The following is a 25,042-nucleotide window of genomic DNA, read 5'->3' as shown; positions in this document are numbered from 1 at the left end:
GAATGTCCTTTCTGTAAAGCTTCTCTGGAATCCTATTTTTCTCATCTTTGTCATTTTCTTGTCCATGATAAAGATGTGAGCATGCCAGCTTCTATAACCTGTTTACATTTGATATCATCTAGATTATACTGGGTTACTTTAAGTGGGACTGTTTTATAAAATATATGGGGAATTATAATATATATATAATATATATATAATATATATAAAATATGTATATATATATGGAGAATTAAAAACTAGCTTTCGCCATGGGCCGCCTTTTTCAGATTTTTACTTTTTTGGAAAAAGAGCAATTAAGATGTACTATAATATGCAGTGCTTCCTTTGGTTGCATAGTATTCTTGATAATTTAGTAGCTGTTAGGAAATTTCTCAAATATACAATGAAAAAAGAAGCAAATCATGATTTTTATTTCAAAGTCCTGCATATTTTTGGGTTGTGACCCAGCTTTTACTTACTGTACCTGTTTTTAATTCCCTGGACACAGATTCCATGGTCGACACTTTTTATGCTATTGGTCTTGTGATGCGCCTTTGCCAATCCATTTCCCTCCTGGAGTTGCTGCACATATGTCTTGGCATTGAACCAAACCATCTGCTGCCTAGGTTTCTGCAGGTAGGTTTTTGTGGGGTTCTTTAAAAAGAAACAATATTATTGGGGGCACCTGGGTGGCACAATCAGTTAAGTGGCCAACTCTTGGTTTTGGCTCAGGTTGTGATCTTGGGGTCCTGAGATTGAGCCCTGCACTGGGCTGAATGCTCAACAGGGAGTCTGCTTCAGATTCTCTCTCCCTCTCCTCCTGCCCCTCCCACTCTTGATATCTCTCTCTCTAAAATAAATATAATCTTTAAAAACACACACACAATATTATTAACTATATTCCCTATGCTCTAGTTTTCATTCCTGTGACTTTATAACAGGGGTTTGTACTTCTTCATCTCCTTTATTTTGCCCATCCCCACAACCATCTCTCCTCTAGCAACCAGCAGTTCCCTGTATTAAGGAGTCTGTTGGGGATTTTTTGTTTGTTCATTTGTTTTTTAGATACTACAAATAAGTTGATTATACGGTATTTGTCTTTCTCTAACTTATTTCACTTTGCATAATACCCTCTAGCTCCATCCATGTTCTTGTAAATGGCAAGATCTCATTCTTTTTCATGGCTGAGTTACATTCTTGTGTGTCTATACACACACCACATCTTCTTTATCCATTCTTCTATGGATGGACACTTGGGGTTGCCTCCATACCTTGGCTATTATAAATAATGTGACAATAAACAGAGGGGTACATATGCTTTCAAGTTAGTGTTTTTGTTTTCTATGGGTATATACCTAGTAGTGAAGTTACTGGATTATATGATATTTCTATTTTTATTTTTTAAAGGAACCTCCATACTGTTTTCCCCAGTGGCTACATTAGTTTACATTCCCATCAGCAGTTTCCTTTTCTCCACATCCTTGTCAACACTTGTTATTTCTTGTCTCTATGATTCCAGCCTCTCTGTCAGTTGTGAGGTGTTCTCATTGTTTTGATTTGCATTTCCTTGATGATGAGTGATGTTGAGCATCTTTCCATGTGTCTGTGGGCCACGTGTATGGTTTCTTTGGAGAAATGCCTGTTCAGTTCCTCTGCCCATTTTTTTATTGGATTGTTTTTTTTGGTGTTGTGTAAGTGCTTCATATATATTTGGCTATTAAACCCTTATCAGATATTTCACATGCAAATATCTTCTCCTACTCACTAGGTTGCCCTTTTGTTTTGTTGATAGTTTCATTTGCTCTGCAAAAGCTTTTTATTTGGTGTAGTCCCAATGGTTTAATTTTGTTTTTGTTTCTCTTGCCTGAAGAGAGATAAGCATAAATATGTTGCTAAGGCTGGTGTCCAAGAGATTACTGCCAATGTTTTCTTTTAGGAGTTTAATGGTTTCGGGTCTCACATTTAGGTCTTAAATCCACTCTGAGTTTGTTTTTGTGTAAGAAAGTGGTCCAATTTCATTCTTTTGCATGTAGCTGTCCCATTTTTCTCAACATCATTTGTTGAAGAGACTGTCTTTTTCTCCATTGGATATTCCTGCCTCCTTTGTTGAAGATTAATTGACCACATAATCATGGGTTTTATTCTGGGCTCTCTATTCTGTTCCATTGATGTGTCTATTTTGTGCCAGTACCATACTGTTTTGATTATTCCAGCTTTGTCATAGATATTGAAATCTGGAGTTGTAATATCTTTACTGTATGGTTCTCTCTCAAGATTACTTAGTCTATTTGAGGTCTTTTGTGGTTCTATACAAATTTTAGGTTTATTTGTTCTAGTTCTGTGAAAATGCTTGTGGTATTTTTTATAGGGTTTGCATTAAGTCTGTAGTTTCCTTTGGGTAGTATGGATATTTTAATGATAGTAATTCTTCTAGGAGCATGGTTCTGCAGGTTTTAATCACATTATCAGTATTATAGAATCTGTTTTATACTTTGTTCTGTTTTATCCTCTCTTGACATAAAGTTAGCAGTTAAAAAGTCAACCCCTGAAAACTTGCAACTCAAGTCACTAATAAGAATTCCATGAAAAGGGACACCTGGGTGGCTCAGTGGTTGAGCATCTGCTTTTGGTTCCAGTTATGATCCCAGGGTCCTGGGATCGAGTGAGTCCCACATTGGGCTCCCTGCGGGGAGCCTGCTTGTCCCTCTGTCTATGTGTCTGCCTCTCTCTCTGTGTCTCTCATGAATAAATAAATAAAATCTTTTTAAAAAAAGAATTCTATGAAAAAAACAACTTCATTCTGAGGCACTGGACAGTTAGACTAGCCAGTTGGACTAGCCATTGCCATCAGGCCAATGATGCTGTTGCTCTGTACAGCACTGTGGTGATCCTCTCTTAGGGGCAGATTTCATAGCCAGTTCTCACTCTTAGTGTGCCACTGTGCTGGGCACTGTAGGATGATGGAGGAGAGTCATGGAATTGGTCATTCAGACTTGGGTTTGATGCCTGGCTCCTCTAACTATCACTGTGTGATCATATCATCCATAGTTATCGAGCTGTTTTGGGGGAAGGACACCACACAAAATATCTGGCCAAGAGTAAATGGTCCAGGGGTACGTAGGTGGCTTAGTTAGTTAAGCGTCTGCCTTCAGCTCAGGTCATGATCATATGGGGTCCTGGGATGAAGCCCACTCCCTGCTCAGCAGGAAATCTGCTTCTCCCTCTCCTTCTGTCCTTCTTCTCCCCTCCCCTGCGTGTGCTTTCTCTCTCTCAAATAAAATTTTTTTAAAAATCAAATTATCAAAAAAATTTAAAAGTTTCCTTCATCCATAGCCAAAGAATAGAATACTCAGCCATTTCTTGTTCTTTCTACCACTTTTACAAATGGAAAGAAGGGATCATTCATGTTTAATACAGCGTCTAATCATAGACTTGAATCTATAGACCTGGATTCAGATCCCAGTTCTAACTACTAGTTGTATGAACCTTCTTTTTATTTTTTTATTTTATTTTTTTTAATTTTTCTTTATTTATGATAGTCACACAGAGAGAGAGAGAGAGAGGCAGAGACACAGGCAGAGGGAGCCCGACGTGGGACTCGATCCCGGGTCTCTAGGGTTGCGCCCTGGGCCAAAGGCAGGCGCCAAACTGCTGCGCCACTCAGGGATCCCTGAACCTTTTTTTTAATTTCAAGTTTTTAATTTAAGTTCTAGTTAACAGATAGTGTAAAATTAGTTTCAGGAGTAGAAGCTAGTTATATGAATTTAAACATAGAAATTGTTCTGGACCTCAATTTCTCATGTGATGTGAAAATAACACATATCTCGTGGAGTAACTGAAAAAAAATGGGCGAGATAAGTTCCTAGCGTTTAGTTAGAATACAATATCTATTACTATTATCTTAGCTATGATTTATTTCCTGTACCATGTCTGTAGCCCTAGATGACCATGTTCCTTTGTTTTTTTTTAAAGATTTATTTAAGAGAGAGAGTGAGAGTGTGTGCTTGCATGAGTGGTGAGGGGGAAGGGCAGAGAGAGAGGGAGAGGAAGAAGTAGACTCTCCACAGAGTAGGAAGCCGGACATCGGGCTGGATCCCAGGGCCTGGAGATAATGACCTGAGCCAAAGGCAATCAGTTAACCAACTGAGCCACCAGGTACCCTGAATATGTTCCTATATTTTAAATTGATTTAAATTCAGTTAACATGTAGTGTATTATTAGTTTCAGAGTTAGAGTTCAGTGATTTATCTGTCTTCTATAAAACCCAGTGCTCGTTGTATCACATGCCCACCCAGTTATGCATCCCCCAACCTCCCTCCCCTCCAGCAACCCTCAGTTTGTTTTTTATGATTAAGAGTCTCTTATGTTTTATCTCCCTTTTTGACTTCATATTGTTTCATTTTCTCCTTACTTCCTCTATGATCCTGTTTTGTTTCTTAAATTTCATGTGAGTGAGATCATATGATCATCTTTCTTTGCTTGACTTATTTTGCTTAGCATAATATCCTCATTCCATCCACTTTGTTGCAAATGGTCAGATTTCATTTTTTGATGGCTAAGTAATATTCCATTGTACATATGTACTATATCTTCTTTATCCATTCATCTTCGATGGACATCTGGGCTCTTTCCATAGTTTGGCAATTATGGACATTGCTGTTATAAACATTGGAGTGCGGGTGCCTCTTTGGATCACTACATTTGTGTCTTTGGGGTAAATACCTAGTAGTGCAGTTGCTGAGTTGATTTCTGCTATAATCCTAATTAATTCTCTTTATCTGCTGAGTTTAGGCTTTATTTGCTGTTCTTTCTCCAGCTCCTTTAGGTGTAAGGTTAGACTGTGTATTTGAGATCTTTCTTACTTCTTGAGAAAGGCTTGTATTGCTATATGCTTCCCTCTTAGGACCACCTCTGCTGTATCCCAAGGTTTTGAAGAGTTGTGTTTTCATTTTCAATTAGCAATAATCGTGCCTCGAATAAACCTCATTGGCTATGATACTGCCACTGTGCAAAGCTTGTGTTTTCATTTTCATTTGCTTCTGTGAATTTTTAAAATTCTTCATTAATTTCCTGGTTGACCCATTCATTCTTTAGTAGGATGTTTTTTAGCCTCCATGTATTTGAGCTCTTTCCAAATTTCCTCTTGTGATTGAGTTCTACCTTCAAAGCATTGTGGTCAGAAATTCTACAGAGAACAATCCCAATCTTTTGATACCAGTTGAGACCTGATTTGTGACTCAGTATGTGATCTATTCTGGAGAATGTTCCATGTGCACTCGAGAAGAATGTGTAATTTGTTGGTTTAGGATGGAATGTTCTGAATTTATCTGTGAAGTCCATCTGGTCCAGTATGTTATTCAAAGCCCTTGTTTCCTTGTTGATCTTCTGCTTAGATGATCTGTCCATTGCTATGAGTAGGGTGTTAAAGTCCCCTACTGTTATTTCATTATTATCAATGTATTTCTTTAATTTTGTTGTTTATTTCTATAATTGGCTCCTCCCATGTTAGGGCATAAATATTTACAACTGTTAGATCTTTTTGGATAGACCCTTTAATTATGATATAGTGTCCTTCCTCATCTCTTATTACAGTCTTTGGTTTAAAATCTAATTTGTCTAATATAAGGATTGCCACTCCAGCTTTCTTTTGATGTCCATTAGTGTGCCAAATGGTTTTCCAGCCCCTCACTTTCAATATGGAGGTATTTTGGGTCTAAAATGAATCTCTTATAGACAGTGTATCAGTGGATCTTGCTATTTTATTTTTTTTTTTTTTATCAATCTGAGACCCTGTATCTTTTGATTGGGGCATTTAGCCCATTTACATTCAGAGTAACTATTGAAAGATATGAATTTAGTGCCAGTGTATTACCTGTAAAGTTACTGTTTTTGTATATTGTCTCTGTCCTTATGTTCTATGTTACTTTTGAGCTGTCTCTTCACTTAATGGATCCCCATTAATATTTCTTGGAGGGCTGGTTTAGTGATGACAAATTCTTTTAGTTTCTGTTTGTCCTGGAAGCTCTTTATCTCTCCTTCTATTCTGAATGACAGCCTTGCTGGATAAAGTATCCTTGTCTGCATATTTTTCTCACTTAGCACCCTGAATATATCATGCTAGTCCTTTCTGGCCTGCCAGGTCTCTGTGGATAGGTGTGCTGCCAATCTTATGTTTCTACCCTTGTAGGTTACAGTCCTTTTGTCCCAAGCTGCTTTCAGGATTTTTTCTTTGTCTCCATAATTTACAAGCTTCATTACTAAATATTAGGGTATTGATCTATTTTATTGATTTTTGAGGGGGGTTCTTTGTGCCTCTTGGACTTGGATGTTTATTTCCTTCCCCAGAATAGGGAAATTTGCAGTTGTAATTTGCTCCAATATACCTTCTGCTATTCATTCTCTCTCTCTCTCTCCCTCACCCTCTCCCCCCCCCATCTTCTTCTTCTGGTACTTCACTTATTCTAATATTATTTCATTTTATGGTATCATTTACCTCTCAAATTCTCCCCCCTTGTGATTCAGTAGTTGTTTATCTTTCCTTTTCTCAGCTTCTTTATTCTCCATTATTTTGTCTTCTAGATCACTAATTCTCTCTTCTGCCTCATTTATCCTAGCAGAGCCTCCATTTTTTATTGCTTCTCATTAATAGCCCTTTTAATTTCCACCTGATTAGATTTTAGTTCTTTTATTTCTCCAGAAAGAGATTCTCTTGTGTCTTCTACACTTTTTTCAAGCCCAGCTAGTATCTTTATAATCATTATTCTGAACTCTAGTTCCAACATCTTATATCCGTATTGATTAGGTACCTGGCAGGCAGTACTGCCTTTTGTTCTCTTTTTTGAGGTAAGTTTTCCCATCTTGTCATTCTGTCCAGAGAATAATAGATGAACAAAGAGAATAAAATACTAAAATAGCAACAGCAACCGCAGAGAAATATACACTGAACAAATCAGAAGAAACCAGAAACCAAAAAAAAAAAAAAAGGAGAGAATGACAGAACATAATCAGACAGATGAACAGAACAGAGCAATACACTAGATCCTGGGTGGATTTTGGTCTGCTTGTGAGAAGAAACTAGATCTCAAAATTGTGAAAAAAGAAAAAATCATATATATACAAAAATAAGTACAATGAAAGGACATAACTGTAGAAATGAACATTTAAAAAGACTTAAAGAATTGATTTAAGAAATTAGTTGAAAAGGAAGAATAAAAATAAAATTGGAAGACCAAAGAATCATGAGAAACAACCCCACAAATTCTCGATACTACTTTCCCCTAACACTGGAATTTTGCAGTTCTTTGTGATCAGTAAACATGGTCTTAGCCAGATGTTCTTGCTGATTTTCTGGGGAAAAGGCCTGTTGTGCTGATTCTCAGGAGTCTTTGCCCTGGATGAAATTGCGCTGCCCTTTCCAGGGGACCAGGCTAACTACTCGGCTCCGGGTTGCTCTCGGTGGCTTTTGTTCCCTGAAGGCTTTCCGGGCAGCTTTAGAGGTTGACAGTGAAAATGGTGGCCTCCCACTCTCTAGTCCCAGACCGAGAGCTGAGGGCCCCACTCCTCAGTGCGCCCTCAGGGAAAAGCAGTCAATCATTCCTGGCCACCTGATCCCCGTCTGCACTCTGTACTTACTTAGTCTGTGACTGAGCATTTCTATCTCTGGCCTGTGACCCTGTTTGGAGTTCCCAAAACCCTCAGCATCTTGCCACACACATGTGCGCCACTGCTTCCAGGGGAGGTGGTGGGGTGGGGGAGGTCTCACAGTATCTCTCACTTGCTGGGCCCCTGCTTGGAGAGCAGTCATGTGATCAAGCCCTGGCTAGTGGTTTATGGCCACCTTGAGCTGAGAGCCCACTCCTGGCCTCACTTATTGCTTCCCTGCTCTGATGCCTGGGAACTCAACCACACTCAGGCACCTGATCTTCCTGTGATCCCAAAGATTCTGAGACTACACTGCCCTACCTAAGATCTGGAACTACTTCACCACCTGGGCACCTTTTAGGCAGGTATATCCCTCATCACAGCAGACTTTAAAAGATTCAATTTTTGTGCTCCACTGCTCTATCACTTTCTGATAACAGGCTGCCAGAGGCTCCCCACCTTCCACTGCCCTGCTGGTCTATTGTCCCATTTATCAGATTCACTTCTCTACAACTCCTACCTTGCAGAAAGTGGTTGCTTTTCTATTTGTAGAGTTGCGGCTATTCTTTTTTTAGGTCTCCTGTTGAGATCATAGGTGTTCAGAATGATGTAATAGTGAATTCCTGGGACCAGACAAAACTGAGGTCCTCTACTCCTGTGCCATCTTCCCTCTCCTAGCAGATGAAGACATTTTAAGTGTTGAAATATCAAATGTAAAAAAAAAAAAAGGTAATATTTTAGAGTCTGAACTCCCAATAACAGAATAACCAGCAATCCAAGATCTAGAGGGACTTCCTTTAAGTGTATTTCCTTACAAAATGAAAAGGGGTACATATCTGTTCCTGAAGAAGCATATTATTTGGAAACAAGATTTATTGATGTCTATTACATGTTAACAACCAAAATGCTTATAGTTCCAGTATCCCATCATGATGATTTTAGAGAATAGAATTATCCACCCAGGTTGAATGATAGTTGTAATCTAGCATATGAAATTATTTTTCCTGGAGTATGACCAAATTCATTGAAATTCTAAGTCATGTTTGCTTTAGGTATACTTTTTGGGTTTTTTCCTTTTTTAGGCTAAATGGCTAATATTAATTTCACAGTAGAACTTTCAAAATTAAGAGTACTGTTATTTTAATTATTGACAATGTAAGGAATTCAAGTGAGAAATGGGACAGAGTTGGAAGAAAGAAAATAGAACACCTTAGCCATGCCTAGAAAATGGTTTTATATGATTTCCAAGATTACATAGACTTATCTAGTAATAGATATTATTATACAACTTAGAAATCTGATTTCTTGGAGTTCCAGAAATTCCAGAGTATTCAAATGTGATTTTAATCACTATTAATGTAATGGTTTATAGAACTATGATCCCTGGGATCCCTGGGTGGTGCAGCGGTTTGGCGCCTGCCTTTGGCCCAGGGCGCGATCCTGGAGACCCGGGATCGAATCCCACATCAGGCTCCCGGTGCATGGAGCCTGCTTCTCCCTCTGCCTGTGTCTCTGCCTCTCTCTCTCTCTCTCTGTGACTATCATAAATAAATAAAAATTAAAAAAAAAAAAGAACTATGATCACTGTAATCAAACTATATCATGGTTTGGTAATTTATAATAATAATGGCAAGAATACATTGAATCTTTAAAGTGAGTTTGCAGGGGCACCTGGGTGGCTCAGTCAGGTAAGTGTCTGCCTTCAGTCCAGTCATGATTCCAGGGTCCTGGGATTGAGTCCTGCATTGGGCTCCCTGCTCAGCAGGGGGTCTGCTTCTCCCACCCCCACCCCCATCCTTGTGCTCATTCTCCCTCTCTTGCAAAAATAAATAAAATCTTCAAAACAAAACAAAGTAAGTTTTCAGTGACTACTGTTAAGGGGGCCCAAGTGATTTTTAAGTCTTTTTTGTTGGCAGGGATAACAAGTCAGGGATTCACCACATTAGGGAAGACAGCTCCCTTTTCATGCTGGGCTACTATTAATCTTTGTTGTGATTGTTTGGCTTCCCTTTTTTTTTTTAAGATCTCTTTGTGATTTTATTTGTTCTCTATTTGTGTTATTAATTTGCTATCTTTTCTATAGTTTTCCAAAAGGACCCAGTGTTAGAAAGGGCTTTGGAAACCTCTATCATCTCATTCAGAGTTTCATTCTCTACCCCATTCTTTTGAGTTGTGTATACAATTAGAAGAATTCCTCATTATGATCTGACTCTGAGGCCTCTGTTTTAAAATAACAAAACAAACTCTAAGGTTGTGTAACCATTCTTGGTTTTCCTATTTCCCCATTTCTAAGTGAAGAAACTGAAGTTAAGAATGTGGCTAAGCTACTCACACAGTAATCATGCTGATTATACACAATATCTTGAAAAAAACATGCATGGTGTCCAGCTGCTTTCAGTGGGCAAAAAAAAAAAAAAAAACCAGTATGTAATTTGTGATGTTATTTTGCCACTACCTTTGTGAGACTAAGTCAATGACTGAATTCTCTTTCTGGAAACTGGTCTTCCAGAATATCAAGAGGGTTCCTGGGTGATAGGCATTAAAGAGGGTATTTGATATAATGAGCACTGAGTATTATATGCAACTGATCAATCACTCTATCCTACCCTTGAAACTAGTAATATGCTATATGCTAACTAAATTGAGTTTAAATAAAAATATTTTTTAAAAAATCCCAGTATGTATAATATATGTCTTCTTTATCTGTTCATCAATTGATGGATATTTGGGTTGCTTCCTTATCTTGGCAATAAACATAGGGGTATGTATATCTTTTCAAATTAGTGTTTTTGTTTTCTGGGCAGCCCAGGTGGCTCAGTGGTTTAGCGCTGCCTTCGGCCCAGGGTGTGATCCTGGGGTCCCAGGATCGAGTCCCACGTCGAGCTCCCTGCATGGAGCCTGCTTCTCCCTCTGCCTGTGTCTGCCTGCGCCCCCCCCCCCCCCCGTGTTTCTCATGAACAAATAAATAAAATCTTTAAAAAAAAATAGTGTTTTTGTTTTCTTTGGATAAATACCCAGTAGTGGAATTGCTGGATCATATATGGTGGTTCTATTTTTAATTCTTAAGGGACCTCCATGCTGTTTTCCACAATGGCTGCACCACAGGTATTTTCATCAGCAGACGAGGGCACCTGCAGGTCTCTTTTTCTCCATGTCCTCACTAATATTTATTTCCTGTGTTGTTGATTTTAGCCATTCTGACAGGTGTAAGGTGGTATCTCTTTGTGGTTTTAATATGTATTTCCCTGATGATGATGTTGAGCATCTTCTCATGTGTCTGCTAGCCATCTGTATGTCTCTGGAGAAATTTCTATTTGGGTCCCCTGACTATTCTTAATCATATTATTTGGTTTATTTTTTGGTATTATAGAAGTTCAACCATCATCTTCCATTCAGTAGGTTGCCTTTTTGTTGATGACGTCCTTCACTGTGCAAAAGTTTTTTTTTTTTTATTTTTGTGTAGTCTCAATGGTTTAATTTTTCTTCTGTTTCTCTTGCCTGAAACCTATCTAGAAAAATGTTTCTATAGCTTATGGTAAAGAAACTACTGCCTATGTTTTCTTCTAAACTCTTAAGGCTTCAGGTCTCATGTTTAGGTATCTGACCAATTTTGAGTTTATTTTTGTGTATGGTGTAAGAGTATTCCAGTTTCATTCTTTTGAATGTAGCTGTCCCATTTTCCCAGCACAATTTGTTGAAGAAACTCTTTCCCTTTTGTGTATTCTTGCCTTCTTTGTTGTAAATTACTTGACCATGTAAGCATGGATTTATTTCTGGGCTCTCTATCCTGTTCTGTTCCACTGATCCCTGTATCTGTTTCCAAGCCAATACCATACTGTTTTTGATTAATACAGCTTTGTCATATATCTTAAAATCTGGGATTATAGTAACACCAGCTTTGTTCTTCTTTTTCAAGGTTGCTTTGTCTGTTTGAGGTCTTTTGTGATTCCACACAAATTTTAGGATTATTAATTCTAGTTCTGTGAAAAATGTTGGCATTTTTTTGGGGATTGCATTATATCTGTAGATTGCTTCAGATGGTGTGGATATTTTAATGTTATTGGTTATTCCATAAGCATGGAGTATCTTTCCATTTATGTGTCATCTTCAATTTCTTTCATCAGTGTTTTATAGTTTTTGGAGTACAGGTCTTTCATCTCCTTGGATAAATTTACTCCTGGGTATTTTGTTATTTTTTTGCATAGTTGTAAATGTGATTGTTCTCTTAATTTCCTTTTCTGCTACTTAACTCTAGAAATTCTCTCCATAGAGGGAATAGTTTATAACTGCATCATTTATAACTAAAGTGCCAGCTGCCATTTATAACAACTTAGTTTTAGGTGCCACTTAGCTTGGAATTTAAGATTCCCAGATAGAACATAAAAATGCAAAGTATTTTTATTTTATAGTTACCATGTGGTCTACTCAGTTACTTCTGAGTAGACCACATTAAGATAATGTTTAATTTGGCCTAAGTTATAGGGTTTTTATTGTATTTTTATTTTACCTAGCTTGAGCTACACAAAACATTAAAAAACTGTTAGTAATTAGTCATGTTCTCTTAGGATTTGTTTAAAATGACAAAGTGCTAAGTTCTCACAAGTGTAAAGCTCAAATAACTAGTCAAATTATTATAAAAAAGAATAGATTTAAAAAGTCTTTTCTTCAAAAGTGCTTTTGGTGTTGAGAATATCAAGGAGGTTCTTGTTTTAAGATTTAACTTTTGGAGACAGACTTTTTGAAAGAATAGAATATAACCTGGGTATTAGGCATGAAGATAGCCCATAAAATAACAAAGGGGAAAATGTATTTAGTGCTTCAGAACAAGGGATTTACATCGTCTAGATTTCTATTCCAGATCTCCAGGCAAGTCACTTTCACTTTGCAAAATGCAGTGCCCTTTATAAAAGGCAGCAAAAAATAATAACACTTATTTCTTAGGGTTATTATGGAAATTAAATGAGATATGGTATATGTATGGAACCTCATACAAAGTAACCAATAAATATTGGCTGTTTCAATTTGAGAATAGCTCCACCTAAATTCTCCCATTGTATTGCCATTGAATGGTCAAGTTAAAGAACCATCAGACAATTTGTTAATTAAATTGATATTGGGGGCACCTGGGTAGCTCAGTTGGTTAAGTGTCTGCCTTCAGCTCATGTCATGATCCCAGGGTTCTGGGATCAGGCCTTGCTTTGGGCTCCCTGCTCAGTGAGGAGTCTGCTTCTTCCTCTACTCCTCCCCCATTTTGTGCCTTCTCATTCTCTCTCTCAAATAAATGAATAAATAAAATCTTTAAAAAATTGACATTGTAGGAGGGGTCCTCCCATACCCACACGTATGTATGTTTATGGGGTTTGGGAGCATGTTGATTGCTAATTTCTCTGCAGTTTGGATTACATGAGTAACACACCACAGACCAAGTGATGATTTTCAATAGGATGAAGTCTGTTGTGCAGCACCATCCCGTTTTAGGAGATTTCCCTCTCAGTACTCGTCAGTTAAGGGACCACTTGACATCATGGATACCTTATAACTCTGGAAACCAGGAAACTTGGGATGGATGTTTCTAAGTCTGCCACTAGGAAAAGTCACTTCTCTGGTTCCCCAATTTTTTATTTGTAAAAAGGTGGGTTTGGGTTTATCTAGAGTGGACCCTAGAGATCCATCTTATCAAGATGAATCTAGGTTTTTTTCTGTCTTTAGTCAGCCAAGTAGTTAGAAATATGTGTTGTATATACACATTCATGTGGATGTATCTTGAGATTTTCATTAAAAATTAGATGATTTTCCTAATTAGCAGGCACTGACCAAACATAAGATTAGGTGGTTCTTGTGTACTTGTTTGCTTGCTAAGATCTTTTATTCAAAGGCTGCCAGGTGTCCTTGACAGCAAGCTTGGATCATTTGGTAATTATAACTGCAGTTAAGTATACTTCATTATGTAAATATAATTAAAGAAAGAAATTAGGGCATTGTAAAGAAAGACTGACAAACTAAATACAGCTATGTAAATAGCTCTATGGATCAACTAAGGTTTGAATCCTATCTAATTACCCTAGCCAAGCAAAGACCCTCTTGACTCACTCCTGTGGTCATAAACCTGCTGACATAGCTTATACATGTGCATATTTGATCATGTGGCCCAGTGTTAGCAAATCTGGGGCTTTTCTGCACTAGGTGGTTTTCCAGGATTAGCAGCCTATGATTCTAAGTCACAGATTATTCCATTCTTCTTGATTTGCCTCAAAAGCATAGACAACTGTTGAAAGGTATAAAGCAGTCCTCCCCTTTCCTTTATCAATAATATGCTCCGTCAATCTCAAGCACATTTTCCTCTGACCATTGAGAGCAAAGTAGAATGTTTTATTAAAAAAAAAAAAAAGGAATGAAAAAATGCAGACTGAACAGGGGGCATTATTAATACAATCTAAGAAGGCACATTATATTTAGATGGGAAAAGAAGAATTGATTTTTTTGAGGTCAGTAATTGGCACTAAGCCATAAGTGTGTGAATTCTCAATGATTTGCAAATGCTTACTGACTTGGAAAAAAAATGTGTATGTTGAATTCTTTTCATTTTCCACTGGCTTATAAAGGTTAGGATTATATTACATCTCTTCCCCCTCCATCCACAACCAAAAAAAAAAAAAAAAAAAAAAAGCTACAATAGCTTCCCTGTTAGATGAAATCAAAATTTCTTGGCCCATCATTCAAAACCCTTTACAACCCAGCCATTACCATGTTTTCAATTTTATTTCCTATTATTCCTTCCCCTGCACCTTCTGCCAGCCCTCGCCTCCAGGGGTTTTATTTACTCCCCAGTACAGCCACATTTTCACACTTCTGCCTCTTTACTTAGCCTGCTTCCCTAACCTAGGATGTCCTTTCTCCTATTCAGTTTACCTGACAAACTCCTGCCCCTTCTCCCAGCCTGTCTTCCTAAATCTCTGCATCCTTTTCCCAGGCAGGTGTCTCCTTCACCTGTGTTCTCATTCAGAGCACTTTAAATGACAGCATTATCATCATTGACAGTGTGTTGGGATTCTGTGCCCTCATTCTCCTACCACTGCTATCCTCTGGAGCAAGGACCACACTTTCACTGTATATACAACCTTGGCATCGAATACATAGTGGGCATTCAATAAAAGCTTGCCAAAGTGAATAAAAACATGTGTACATATATAGCAGGAGAAATAGCCTGATTCAGATAAAATATATGTTTTCTTCTGTTTTCATTCATTCCATATAATTTGGGGGATACAAAAACACCAGGGAGGAAGTGAAATTAAACCATAGCCCTGCTCTCTGAGAGATCAGGTTAACAGTTTAGCATACCTCTTTCCAGCTAAAGCATACTCTTCCTTTGAAGAGGAACTGTGGTTTGTAAAATTAGAAAATTATCTACATGCTTAACAGATGATCCTAATTCTTGCTTTTGCTGTGTCTTTGTTAGCTCACCGAGAGAATAATCATCCTCTTTGTGGTGATCACCAGTCAAGAGGAAGTTCAAGAGAAATATGTGGTGTGTGTTTTATTCATCTTTTGGAATCTGTTGGATATGGTTAGGTAAGGAGGAAAAATAATCTCTTAAAGCCAAGTTGCTTTTCTACAATGAAACTGATAATAGCTGCCTACATTTGGTTACTCTGTGAGAAAAACCTAACCCCTTTCTAAATTATTTTATCTTGATATGGAAATGCATTTTTAGTACTTTCCATAATGGACACATCAGAGACAATGCAAACCTACCATGGTATTACAAGAGCAAATCAATGCATTCAGGTTTCTAGCAGAAGACTTGGCACAGCACCTTTTTTGGGATAAACCTCACAGCTGTTTGCTAATGAAAGGCATTCCTTGCGATTGCTCTGGTACATGTTACTCTAACAAGCAGAACAAGACTTTTATTATGTCATAGTCAGGATTTACAAAGTTGGTTTCTGTGAATTCCAGAATATTTTTAAACCTAGGGCCTCATCTCTCTGGGGAAGAATGCACCTCCACATTCATTTATTTTGTATTTATTTTTTATTGAAGTATAATTAACTTACAATGTTATATTGGTTTCAGGTGTCCAACATATTATTTGGTCAGTTCTATATGTTACTTAATCAATGCTGACCATGATAAGTACGGTCAGCATCTCTCACCATACAGCATTATTACAGGATTTTTTACTCTATTCCCTATGCTGTACTTTTCATCTCCATGATACATTTTTTTAAAAGATTTATTTATTCATGAGAGACAGAGAAAGGCAGAGACATAAGCAGAGGGAGAAGCAGGCTCCCCACAGGGAGCCCAATACGGGACTCGATCCCAGGACCCCGGGATCATGCCCTAAGCCAAAGGCAAATGCTCAACGACTGAGCCACCCAGGCGTTCCCTCGATGATACATTTTGTATACAATTCCAGTGGGTTCAAATGACTTAGTGAAGTTATTTTGTAGATTTCCTGGAAATCCCTGAACCTCAGGTTAGGAATCTTTGCTCTAGGTCATCTTTAGTTTCCTTCTATATCTAAAACCTTGCCAAGAGATGGGTCTAGTCTTACCTCTACCAGCAGTGGCATAAATAGTCCCCTTGGCTCAGAGATGTGCTAACTGCTACCTTGGCTTTCACAAATGAGAACTGCCCCATTCACTTGAAAGATCTGGATGTGGGGAGGTAACAAAAGAGCCCTAGCATTTTAGCTGAGGTTATGTAAATTCTTTATTCATTGTATTGTCTTTAACTTAGCTAAATTATTCCTAAATAATGGGTTCAGCCCTAGAGTGAGTTACAATGAAATATTTTATTGAATGAAAATGACTCTAATTCTTTGTATATATAATTTATTAAGTCATTTCTCATTTTTTAACTGAAAAATTTGTAGACTTGGGATGAATTTTGTGGACTTATATAGTCCATGACTTTCTATTCCTGAGATAAGAAGTCCCATCTGAGGCTATGCTATGACTTTGTGACATGATGTTCTCTGGTATGCCTGACTTTTTCAGTGTCCTTCCAGTTTCTGATAAGCTCAGTTAAACCCATTAGAGAACAAAATGATTTTAACATAAAAGATGCCATCAAAGGGCTTCTTAACATAGAAAACCTTAGGATAAATCCTACCTCCATTTACTTGGTATACAATCGTGGACATATCGCTGAACCTTCAAAAACAACAGAATTGAGATAATTCATGTACTTTCACATTCACCCTTTTATTTTTTAATAATTAATTAATTAGACCAAGAAGGGGGTAAGAAGGGGAGAGAGGGAGTGAATCTTAAGTAAGCTCCATGCCCAATTTGGAGCCAGATTCAGGGCTCAGTCTCAGGACCCTGAGATCATGAGCTGAAATCAAGAGTCAGACTCTTACCTGACTGAGCTACCCAGGCACCCCAATATTCACCCTTTAAAATAGAAAATTTGAGGGGTTTAGTATATTTAAAGATGTATAACTATCATCACTAATTTGAGGACATTTTCATTGCACTCCAAATAAACCCTAAACCCTGTAGCAGTAAAATCCCCATTTCCTCTTCTCTTAGCTCTTGCCAACCACTAACATACTGTCTCTATGAATTTGCCTTTTCTAGACATATAAATGGAACCATACAATATGTGGCCTTTTGTGACTGCTTTCACTTAGCATAATGTTTTCAAGGTTAATCCATGTTATAATATGTATCAGTATTTCATTCCTTTTTACATCTGAATGATATTCCATTTCGATATACCACTTTTATGTATCCATTCTTCAGTTGATGGACAGACTTTTAGGTTATGAGGAATATTGCTATGAACATCCATGTACAAGCTTTTGTATGCACATAGGCTTTCATTTCTCTTAGAAGTGAAATTCCTGAGCACCTAGCCTTTTTGAAACATTTTTTTTTCCTCTGTAAAGTTGAGGTGGAATTATCTTTCCAACTTACCCTAAAATGACTTTAAAAAAAAAAAAAAAAAAAAAAAGCAAGGACCAGAGGGGCACCTGGGTGGCTCAGTCTTTAAAAATCTAGCTGCAGGAACGCCTGGGTGGCTTAGTGGTTGAGTGTCTGCCTTCAGCTCAGGGCATGATCCCGGGGTCCTGGGAGTGAGTCACACATCGGATTCCCCTCAGGGAGCCTGCTTCACCCTCTGCCTGTGTCTCTGCCTCTGTCTCTCTCATGAATAAGTAAATAAAATCTTTAAAAATAAAGATAACATAAAAATCTAGCTGCATCAAATGGGTTTAGCTTCTAAGTGAAATTGAAGTCACTAATCAGGAAAACTTGTAATTTGTTGAGGGATAAGAGTGACATTTTTCTTTGTCCACCATAATTATCCATGATCTACCCCCTGAGATGAGCCAGACTGACACAGGTCCCTTCCTCTTATTTACTTCCTTATCTCTTCTGATTAAATGATAGGAAACAAAGTCTGGAATTTAAACTTTCCAGTTGTATCTGTATTTAATTACAATGTAAGGTATTTTCTTCTCTTGTTATTTCCCAAACATCAGCAAGAAATGATGTTTATGAGCTCCCTGTCTTCTTTTAGGTACACTTACAGCATGCTATCAGTCATAGGAATATCCTATGCGGTCTTGACCTGGCTCAGTCAAACACTGTGGATGCCGATTTATCCTTTGTGTGTTCTTGCTGAAGGTAAGAAAAGAGTGACTTTGCATTATTGCTTACTGACCAAAGCAATCTAGTTATAATGGCTCACTAAACTTTTCAATGATTAAATTCCTATTTTTGCTACTGTTAGCTGACAGCTGACTCAGTGGGTCATTCCTGGCTCACTTCCCTTGATGCAAAAAAGCAAAGCATTTTTAACAAAAATTCAAGCAGGAAGCATCTTTGCACAGTAGACAAAATATTGGATGAGGAATAAAAACATCTGAGTACAGGCCTTTAACTTCATTAACTTGACTGTATGAGTTTTGGGTAAATCATTTAACCTCTCCCACTTTACTCATCCAAAAGGGATTTAACATTTAGTGACTCAGTGTTTCTTTTTAAAGTAGACTCCACACCCAGCGTGGAGCCCAGTGTGAGACTTGATCTCATGACCCTGAGAATCAAGACCTGAGCTGAGATCAAGAGTTGGGCGCTTAACCGACTGAGCCACCCAGGTGCCCTAGTGATTATTTTTAATTTAATTTTTAATATTTAGAAATTTACTTCCCCCTGGCTGGACCATTTTTCCTACCTAACCATCTACTATGCATCACATTCTCTGCCAGGAACAGTTAATGCTACCTTTAGTTCAGTCATCAACTTCTCAGAGAAGCATTCCTCAACTTTCTCAACCACTTCCATTCTCTGCCCTCCTACCCCAACACTATAGCACCATGAATCTTTCATAAGACCTGTCTGAGGTGTAATTAGACATTTGTGTTATTCTTTGAATAATGTCTGTTTCCTGTCTAGCCTCTAAGTAACTTGGGGATACAGGGTTGTCTTTGTTTCCTTGCTCACCTTCCCTTATTCACCCAGTATACATGCTCAGTAAACACTGAATCAATTATTGAATACAATATGAAGTGAGCTAGTTACTTGGCCTAAATGTAAACCTAAAACTTAAATAATTCATCAGTTTGCAAAAAGCTTGAGGATATTAGGGGAATATATGCTTCCTCCTCTAATGGATTTGGCAGACTGGTAGGGAACCTTCTGAAACAGGCATTAAAATTTTGAAAACGGAAGGCATAAAGAAATTAAGAAGCATGTTAAGGTAATTAAAGGAAAACATACAGAAAGAAATTTCACGTAAATTGATGGTGACATTGGTGATAATCATAAAGTGTATACATTATACCCATATGTTTTCTATCTACCAATGACCAGAGAAAAGTTTATATTGTAGTAAATCATATTAGGTAGAACTTAATTTTTTTTTTTTTTTTTTTTTTTTGCTTTCAAAAGAATTGCTAATTTTTAGAATAGACCAAGCCAAGAGAATCTAGAGAATACTCCTGAGGACTAAAAAAAAGCTGGCTTGTTCAAGAATGAAATTCTTCACTCATTGAAACATTAAGTACATTCCTTTGTTACATCATATGAAAAATACCATAAGGAATATATTATATAGGAATCAGGTAGAGATAGGAGTGATCTTTTCCTAAAAATAAACGATGAATAACTGTATAGAAAACTTTTTCATTCTTGTTATTTGATAATGTTAAGCCTTCACCTTTCTGGGAAAGCCATGTTCCAGTATGTTTGCCATAAAACTCATTTCTTTTTTTTGAAATTAGATTCATAAACTTATTCCTGCAATTTAAAAGCAAAGTATATGCAGAAAAAGAGTCTGGAAGCATATGTGACAAAATGTCAGTAATGTTTCTGAGTGACAGATTCTAGGTAACTGTAGTTTTATCTTTATAGGTTTCTATATATTTCAAAAGACCCAAAATATAAAAATACGTAGTTAAGAAAACCTACTTGACTTTTGATGACTCTAATATTATTTAATAACTAATGTTTCCCATCCAATAATATAAAAGACAAAAGCAAGTTCTATAGATAACCAAAGCAACTGTTTATACTGCTGCATATGGTGCATCATATGGAAATCTTAGATGGCATGTTTTGGTGTCAAATTCAGATCCTGTGCCTATGTCACTCATCCTGCTCAGACTGGCTCTCACAGCTTTGGTTGCCCAACATTTTTTGTCTTTAAATTTTTTCCTATTTAAGATCATTCTAAGACTTACAAAAAGTACAAAAATAGTGCATTGTTCATATGTCCCTTTCATCTAGTTTGTCCCAACAACATCTTATATAACCATAGTACATTATCATTTCCTGTAATGTCATAAAAATCTATATGTGGGATATGATTTCATAGAACCTCCTTCTCTTTATTTTTATTGAAATATAATTAACATAAAATGTTATATTAGTTTCAGATATATAACATATTGATTTGGCAATTCCATCCATTACTCATTGCTTGCCAAAATAAGAGTAGCCACCATCTATCACCACACAACATTATTACAATTATTGACTATATTCCCTATGCTTTTCATCTCCATGACTTACCTATTTTATAACTGCAAGTTTGTATTTTTTCATCCTTTTTATCTATTTAACTCACACTACCCAGACACCTCCCCACTGGCAACCACACGTTTGTTTTCTGTATTGAAAAGTCTGTTTATTTTTTATATTCCATATATAAATGTAATCATGTGGCATTTATCATTCTCTGATTTCACTTAGCATAATACCCTCTAGGTCCATCCATGTTCTTGCAAATGCCAAGATCTCATTTTTTATGGCTGAGTAATATCCCTCTGTGTGTGTGTGTGTGTGTGTACACATACATACACAGTACATCCTCTTTATCCGTTTATCTATTCATGATGCTTGAGTTGCTTCCGTATCTTGGTTATTGTAAATCATGCTGCAGTAAACATAGGAGTGCATATATCTTTTCAACTTAGTGTTTTTGTTTTCTTTGGGTAAATACCCAGTAGTGAAATTACTGGATTGTATGGTATTTTTTTAAGCTAACAGTGTAATTATCCATTTTATTAAGGCATAATTTCTCAGAAAAAATACATAAGACAAAATCTTAAATCAAGTATATTTTAAATATTCACTCATGCAGTGCATTCATGTGTGTATTCAACATGAGGTTCAACTTATTCCCATTTAATATTTGTGAAATTTCCTAATGAGTTCACTTATATAGTATTTCTATTTTTATTTTTTTTCACAAACTTCTGTTTTCCACAGTGCCTCTACCTAATTACATTCCCACCAATAGTACATCAGGTTTCTTTTGCTTTCTATCCTTACCAACATTTGTTATTTCTTCCTTTTTTTTTTTTTTTTGATACTAGCTATTCTGACAGGTGTGAGGTGATATCTCTTTGTGGTTCTGATTTGCATTTCCTGGATGATGAGTGATGTTGAGCATCTTTTCATGTGTCTGTTTGCCATCTGTGTGTCCAAAAAATGTTTATTTGGGTCTTTTGCCCATATTTAAATCAGATAATTAACCTACTATCTGGTATTGAGTTGTCTAAGTTCTTTATATATTTTGGGTATTAACCCTGTGTCTGGTATTTTGCTTTCAAATATCTCCTCCCATTCTGTAGGTTGCCATTTTGTTTTGTTGATGGTCTCCTTTGCTGTGCAAAAACTTTTATTTTGATGTAGTCCTTACAGTTTGTTTGCTTTTATTTCCCTTGCCTAAGGAGATATCTCTATAAATAGGTTTCCAAGGGTGATGTCCAAATGATTGCCTATGTTTTCTTGCAGGAGTTTAATAGTTTGAGGATTTACATGTAGGTCTCTAATCCATTTTGAGTTTATTTTTGTGTATGGTGTAAGAAAGGGGTCCAGTTTCATTATTTTGCATGTAGCTGTCTATTTTTCCAGCACCATTTATTGAAAAGGCTCTTTTTTCCACATTGTAAATTCTTGCCTTTGTCATAGATTACTTGACTATATAGACATGCGTTTATTTCTGGGTTCTCTATCCTGTTCCATCAGTCTATGTATCTGTTTTTGTGTCAATACCATACTGTTTAGATTACTACATCTTTGTAGCATATTTTGAAATCTGGAATTGTGACCTCTGGCTGTGCTCTTTCTCAAGATTTGCCTATTCGAGGTCTTTAGTGGTTCCCTACAAATTTTAGATTATTTGTTCTCATTCTATTCTGTAATTTTTATTTGCATTTCTGTGGTGATTAGTGATGTTGAGCATCTGTATGTCTTCTTTGGTGTAATATATATTCATGTCTTCACATTTTTAAACTTGATTGTGTTTTTGGTGTTGTATAAATTCTTCCTATATTTTGGATATTAATGCCTTATAATACATATAATTTTCAAGTATCTTCTCCCATTTAGTAGGTTGCTTTTTTGTTTTGTTGGTTTCCTTCACTGTGTAAAAATCTGCTTTTAGTCCCAATAGTTTAATATTGCCTTTGTTTCCCTTGTCTGAGGAAACATATCCACAAATCTGTTGCTAAGGGAACTATCCAAGAGTATACTGCCTGTTTTCTTCTAGGAGTTTTATGGTTTCAGGCTTCACATTTATATCTTTAATACATTTTGTTTTTTTGTTTTCTTTAATACATTTTGAGTTTATTTTTATGTATGATATAAAAAAGGGGTGCAGTTTCATTCTTTTGAATGTGGCTCTTCAGTCTTTATTGAAAAGACTGTCTATTCTCCATTGTAATTCTTACCTTCTTTGTCATGGATTGACCAAATAGGCATGGGTGTACCTCTTGGTGCTCTGTTCTGTTCCGGTGATCTTTAGGTCTTTTCTTTTTTCTTTTTAAGTAGGTTCCATGCCCATGTGGAGCCTAATGAAGGGCTTGAACTCATGATCCTGAGATTAAGACCTTAGCTGAGATCAAGAGTTGGAGGCTTAACTAACTGAATTGGTTTTTTGATAGGGATTGCACTGAATCTGTAGTTTGCTTTGCATAGTACGGACTTTTAATACTCATGAGCATAGTATATCTTTCCATTTGTGTTATCTTCAGTTTCTTTTATCAGTGTCTTATAGTTTTCAGAGTATAGGTCATTCACCTCCTTGGTTAAATTTATTCCTAGGTATTTTATTCTTTTTGGTGCAATTGCTAATGCGATTGCTTTCTTAATTTCTCTACCTTGTTATTAGTCTATAGAAATGCAACTGATTTCCAAGCATTAATTTTGTATCCTACAACTTTACTGAATTTGTTACTTCTAATGTTTTTTGGTGTCATCTGTAGGATCTTTATGTATAATATCAGGTCTTGTGCAGTGAGTTTAACTTATTCTTTGCCAATTTGGATGCCTCTTATTTCCTTTTCTTGTCTGATTAATGTAGCTAGGCCTTCTAGTACTATGCTGAATTAAGTGGCAAGAGTAGACATCTTGTTCCTGATCTTACAGGAAAAGCTCTCAGGTTTTAATCATTGAATATAATGTTAGCTTTGTTTTTTTTTTTTTAATATAGCTTTAATATGTTGAGGAATGTTCCCTCTAAACCCACTTTGTTTTTATCATGAACAGATGCTGAACTTTGTCAATGCTTTTTCTTAATCTATTGATCATGATTTTTATCCTTTATTTTGTTGAAAGGTGTATCACATTGGTTGATTTGCAAATATTAAACCATCCTTGCATCCATAGTTAATCCCAATTAATCATGGTAAATGATCCTTTTCATGTATTTACTGAATGTAGTTTGCTAATTTGTTGAGGATTTTTGCATCTATGTTCATTATGGATGATAACCTGTATTTTTGGGAGGCAGGAGGTAGCATCTTTGGTTTTGATATCAGGATAATGTTAACCTCATAGAATGTATTTGGAAGCTTCCCTTCCTCTTGTATTTTTTGCAATAGATTGACACGAATAGATATAAACTCGAATCCATCTGGTCCTAGATTTTTGTTTGTTGGGATTTTTTTAAATTATCAATTATATCAATATCAATAATTATTATTATTATTAATTGGTCTATTCAGATTTTCTATTTTGTCCTGATTCAATTTTGGAAAGATGTATGTATCTATGAATTTATCTATTTGAAGTTGTCTGACTTATTGGCATATAAATTTCTTACAATGCTTTGTATTTCTGTGGGTCAGTTATTATTTCTGTTCTTGATTTTATTTTGGTCCTCTCCTTGTTTATCTTTTCTAAGAACCAGTTCTTGGTTTCATTGATCTTTTCTATTATTTTTGGCTTTGGGTTTTTATTTTTTTGTAGTCTCTATTTATTTCTGCTCTGATCCTTATAATTGCCTTCCTTCTACCAACCTTGTATCCTACTGATTTTTAAGTTTCCCATAGAAAAGCACCACTGGTTTTCAAAGCCAGATGTGATAGACACCCATGTTCCCAGTGCCAGGAATCTCTGGCATGGAGTGTGATCCCATTCTTTCTCCATGCTTGTGGTGTCCGTTCTATTTGTGGTAGTCTCATCAAGGTTTTGGTTGCCCACCACATCTCCACCCCTCCTGCCCTTTTCTATGTGGCTTCTCAGTCTTTAGGTTGTTTTCAGAGTTGTCTAGATGTAGTTATCATCTTGGTGTGTCCATGGAATGAAGTAGGATCCTCCTACTTCACTATCTTCCCCTGACTCCCTGAATATCCATATCTTATCCAACACCAGCCTCCTTCCTCAAAATATTTTGGGCACCGTTTGTCTCAGAGTTTCTCAGAATTCTTTAAGTTCTACTAGTGGGTGAGGAGGAAGGATGGAGCTCCTCCAAAGCCAGTTAAGCTGAGGAAATGTTGGGTAAAACCAATTTCTTTATTGCAGAAATTTTAGGAATCTCTACTAATATGTGTTTTGAAATTCCAAGAAGAAACTATGGGCAGCATTTCTGAAGTTGATTTGTCTAGCCATCCCTTTTTATGGCTAAGGGGACAAGTACTGGGGGGATATCATTTTAAAAAACATTATAAATGATT

General features: G+C 36.7%; 1 protein-coding gene and 1 pseudogene across 2 annotated transcripts in view; one reads left to right on the top strand and one right to left on the bottom strand.

Annotated features, from left to right (window-relative positions):
* The window catches only part of HACD4 (3-hydroxyacyl-CoA dehydratase 4), a 30,464-nt gene that overhangs the window by 3,586 nt on the left and 1,836 nt on the right, over window positions 1-25,042 (top strand). For both annotated transcript variants that reach the window (XM_072841512.1, XM_072841511.1), the window contains exons 3-5: window positions 491-618; window positions 15,083-15,195; window positions 18,157-18,263. In XM_072841512.1, coding sequence (XP_072697613.1) covers window positions 491-618; window positions 15,083-15,195; window positions 18,157-18,263 — 348 coding nt within the window. The remainder of the gene's footprint in view (window positions 1-490; window positions 619-15,082; window positions 15,196-18,156; window positions 18,264-25,042) is intronic.
* LOC140642071 (U4 spliceosomal RNA) lies at window positions 4,888-4,998 on the bottom strand (annotated as a pseudogene).

Source organism: Canis lupus, chromosome 10 (genome assembly GCF_048164855.1).
Source record: "Canis lupus baileyi chromosome 10, mCanLup2.hap1, whole genome shotgun sequence".
In the NCBI taxonomy this organism is placed as follows: domain Eukaryota; kingdom Metazoa; phylum Chordata; class Mammalia; order Carnivora; family Canidae; genus Canis; species Canis lupus.
The sequence above is the reverse complement of the archived record's forward strand: the minus strand, read 5'-3'. Positions and strand labels throughout refer to the sequence as shown.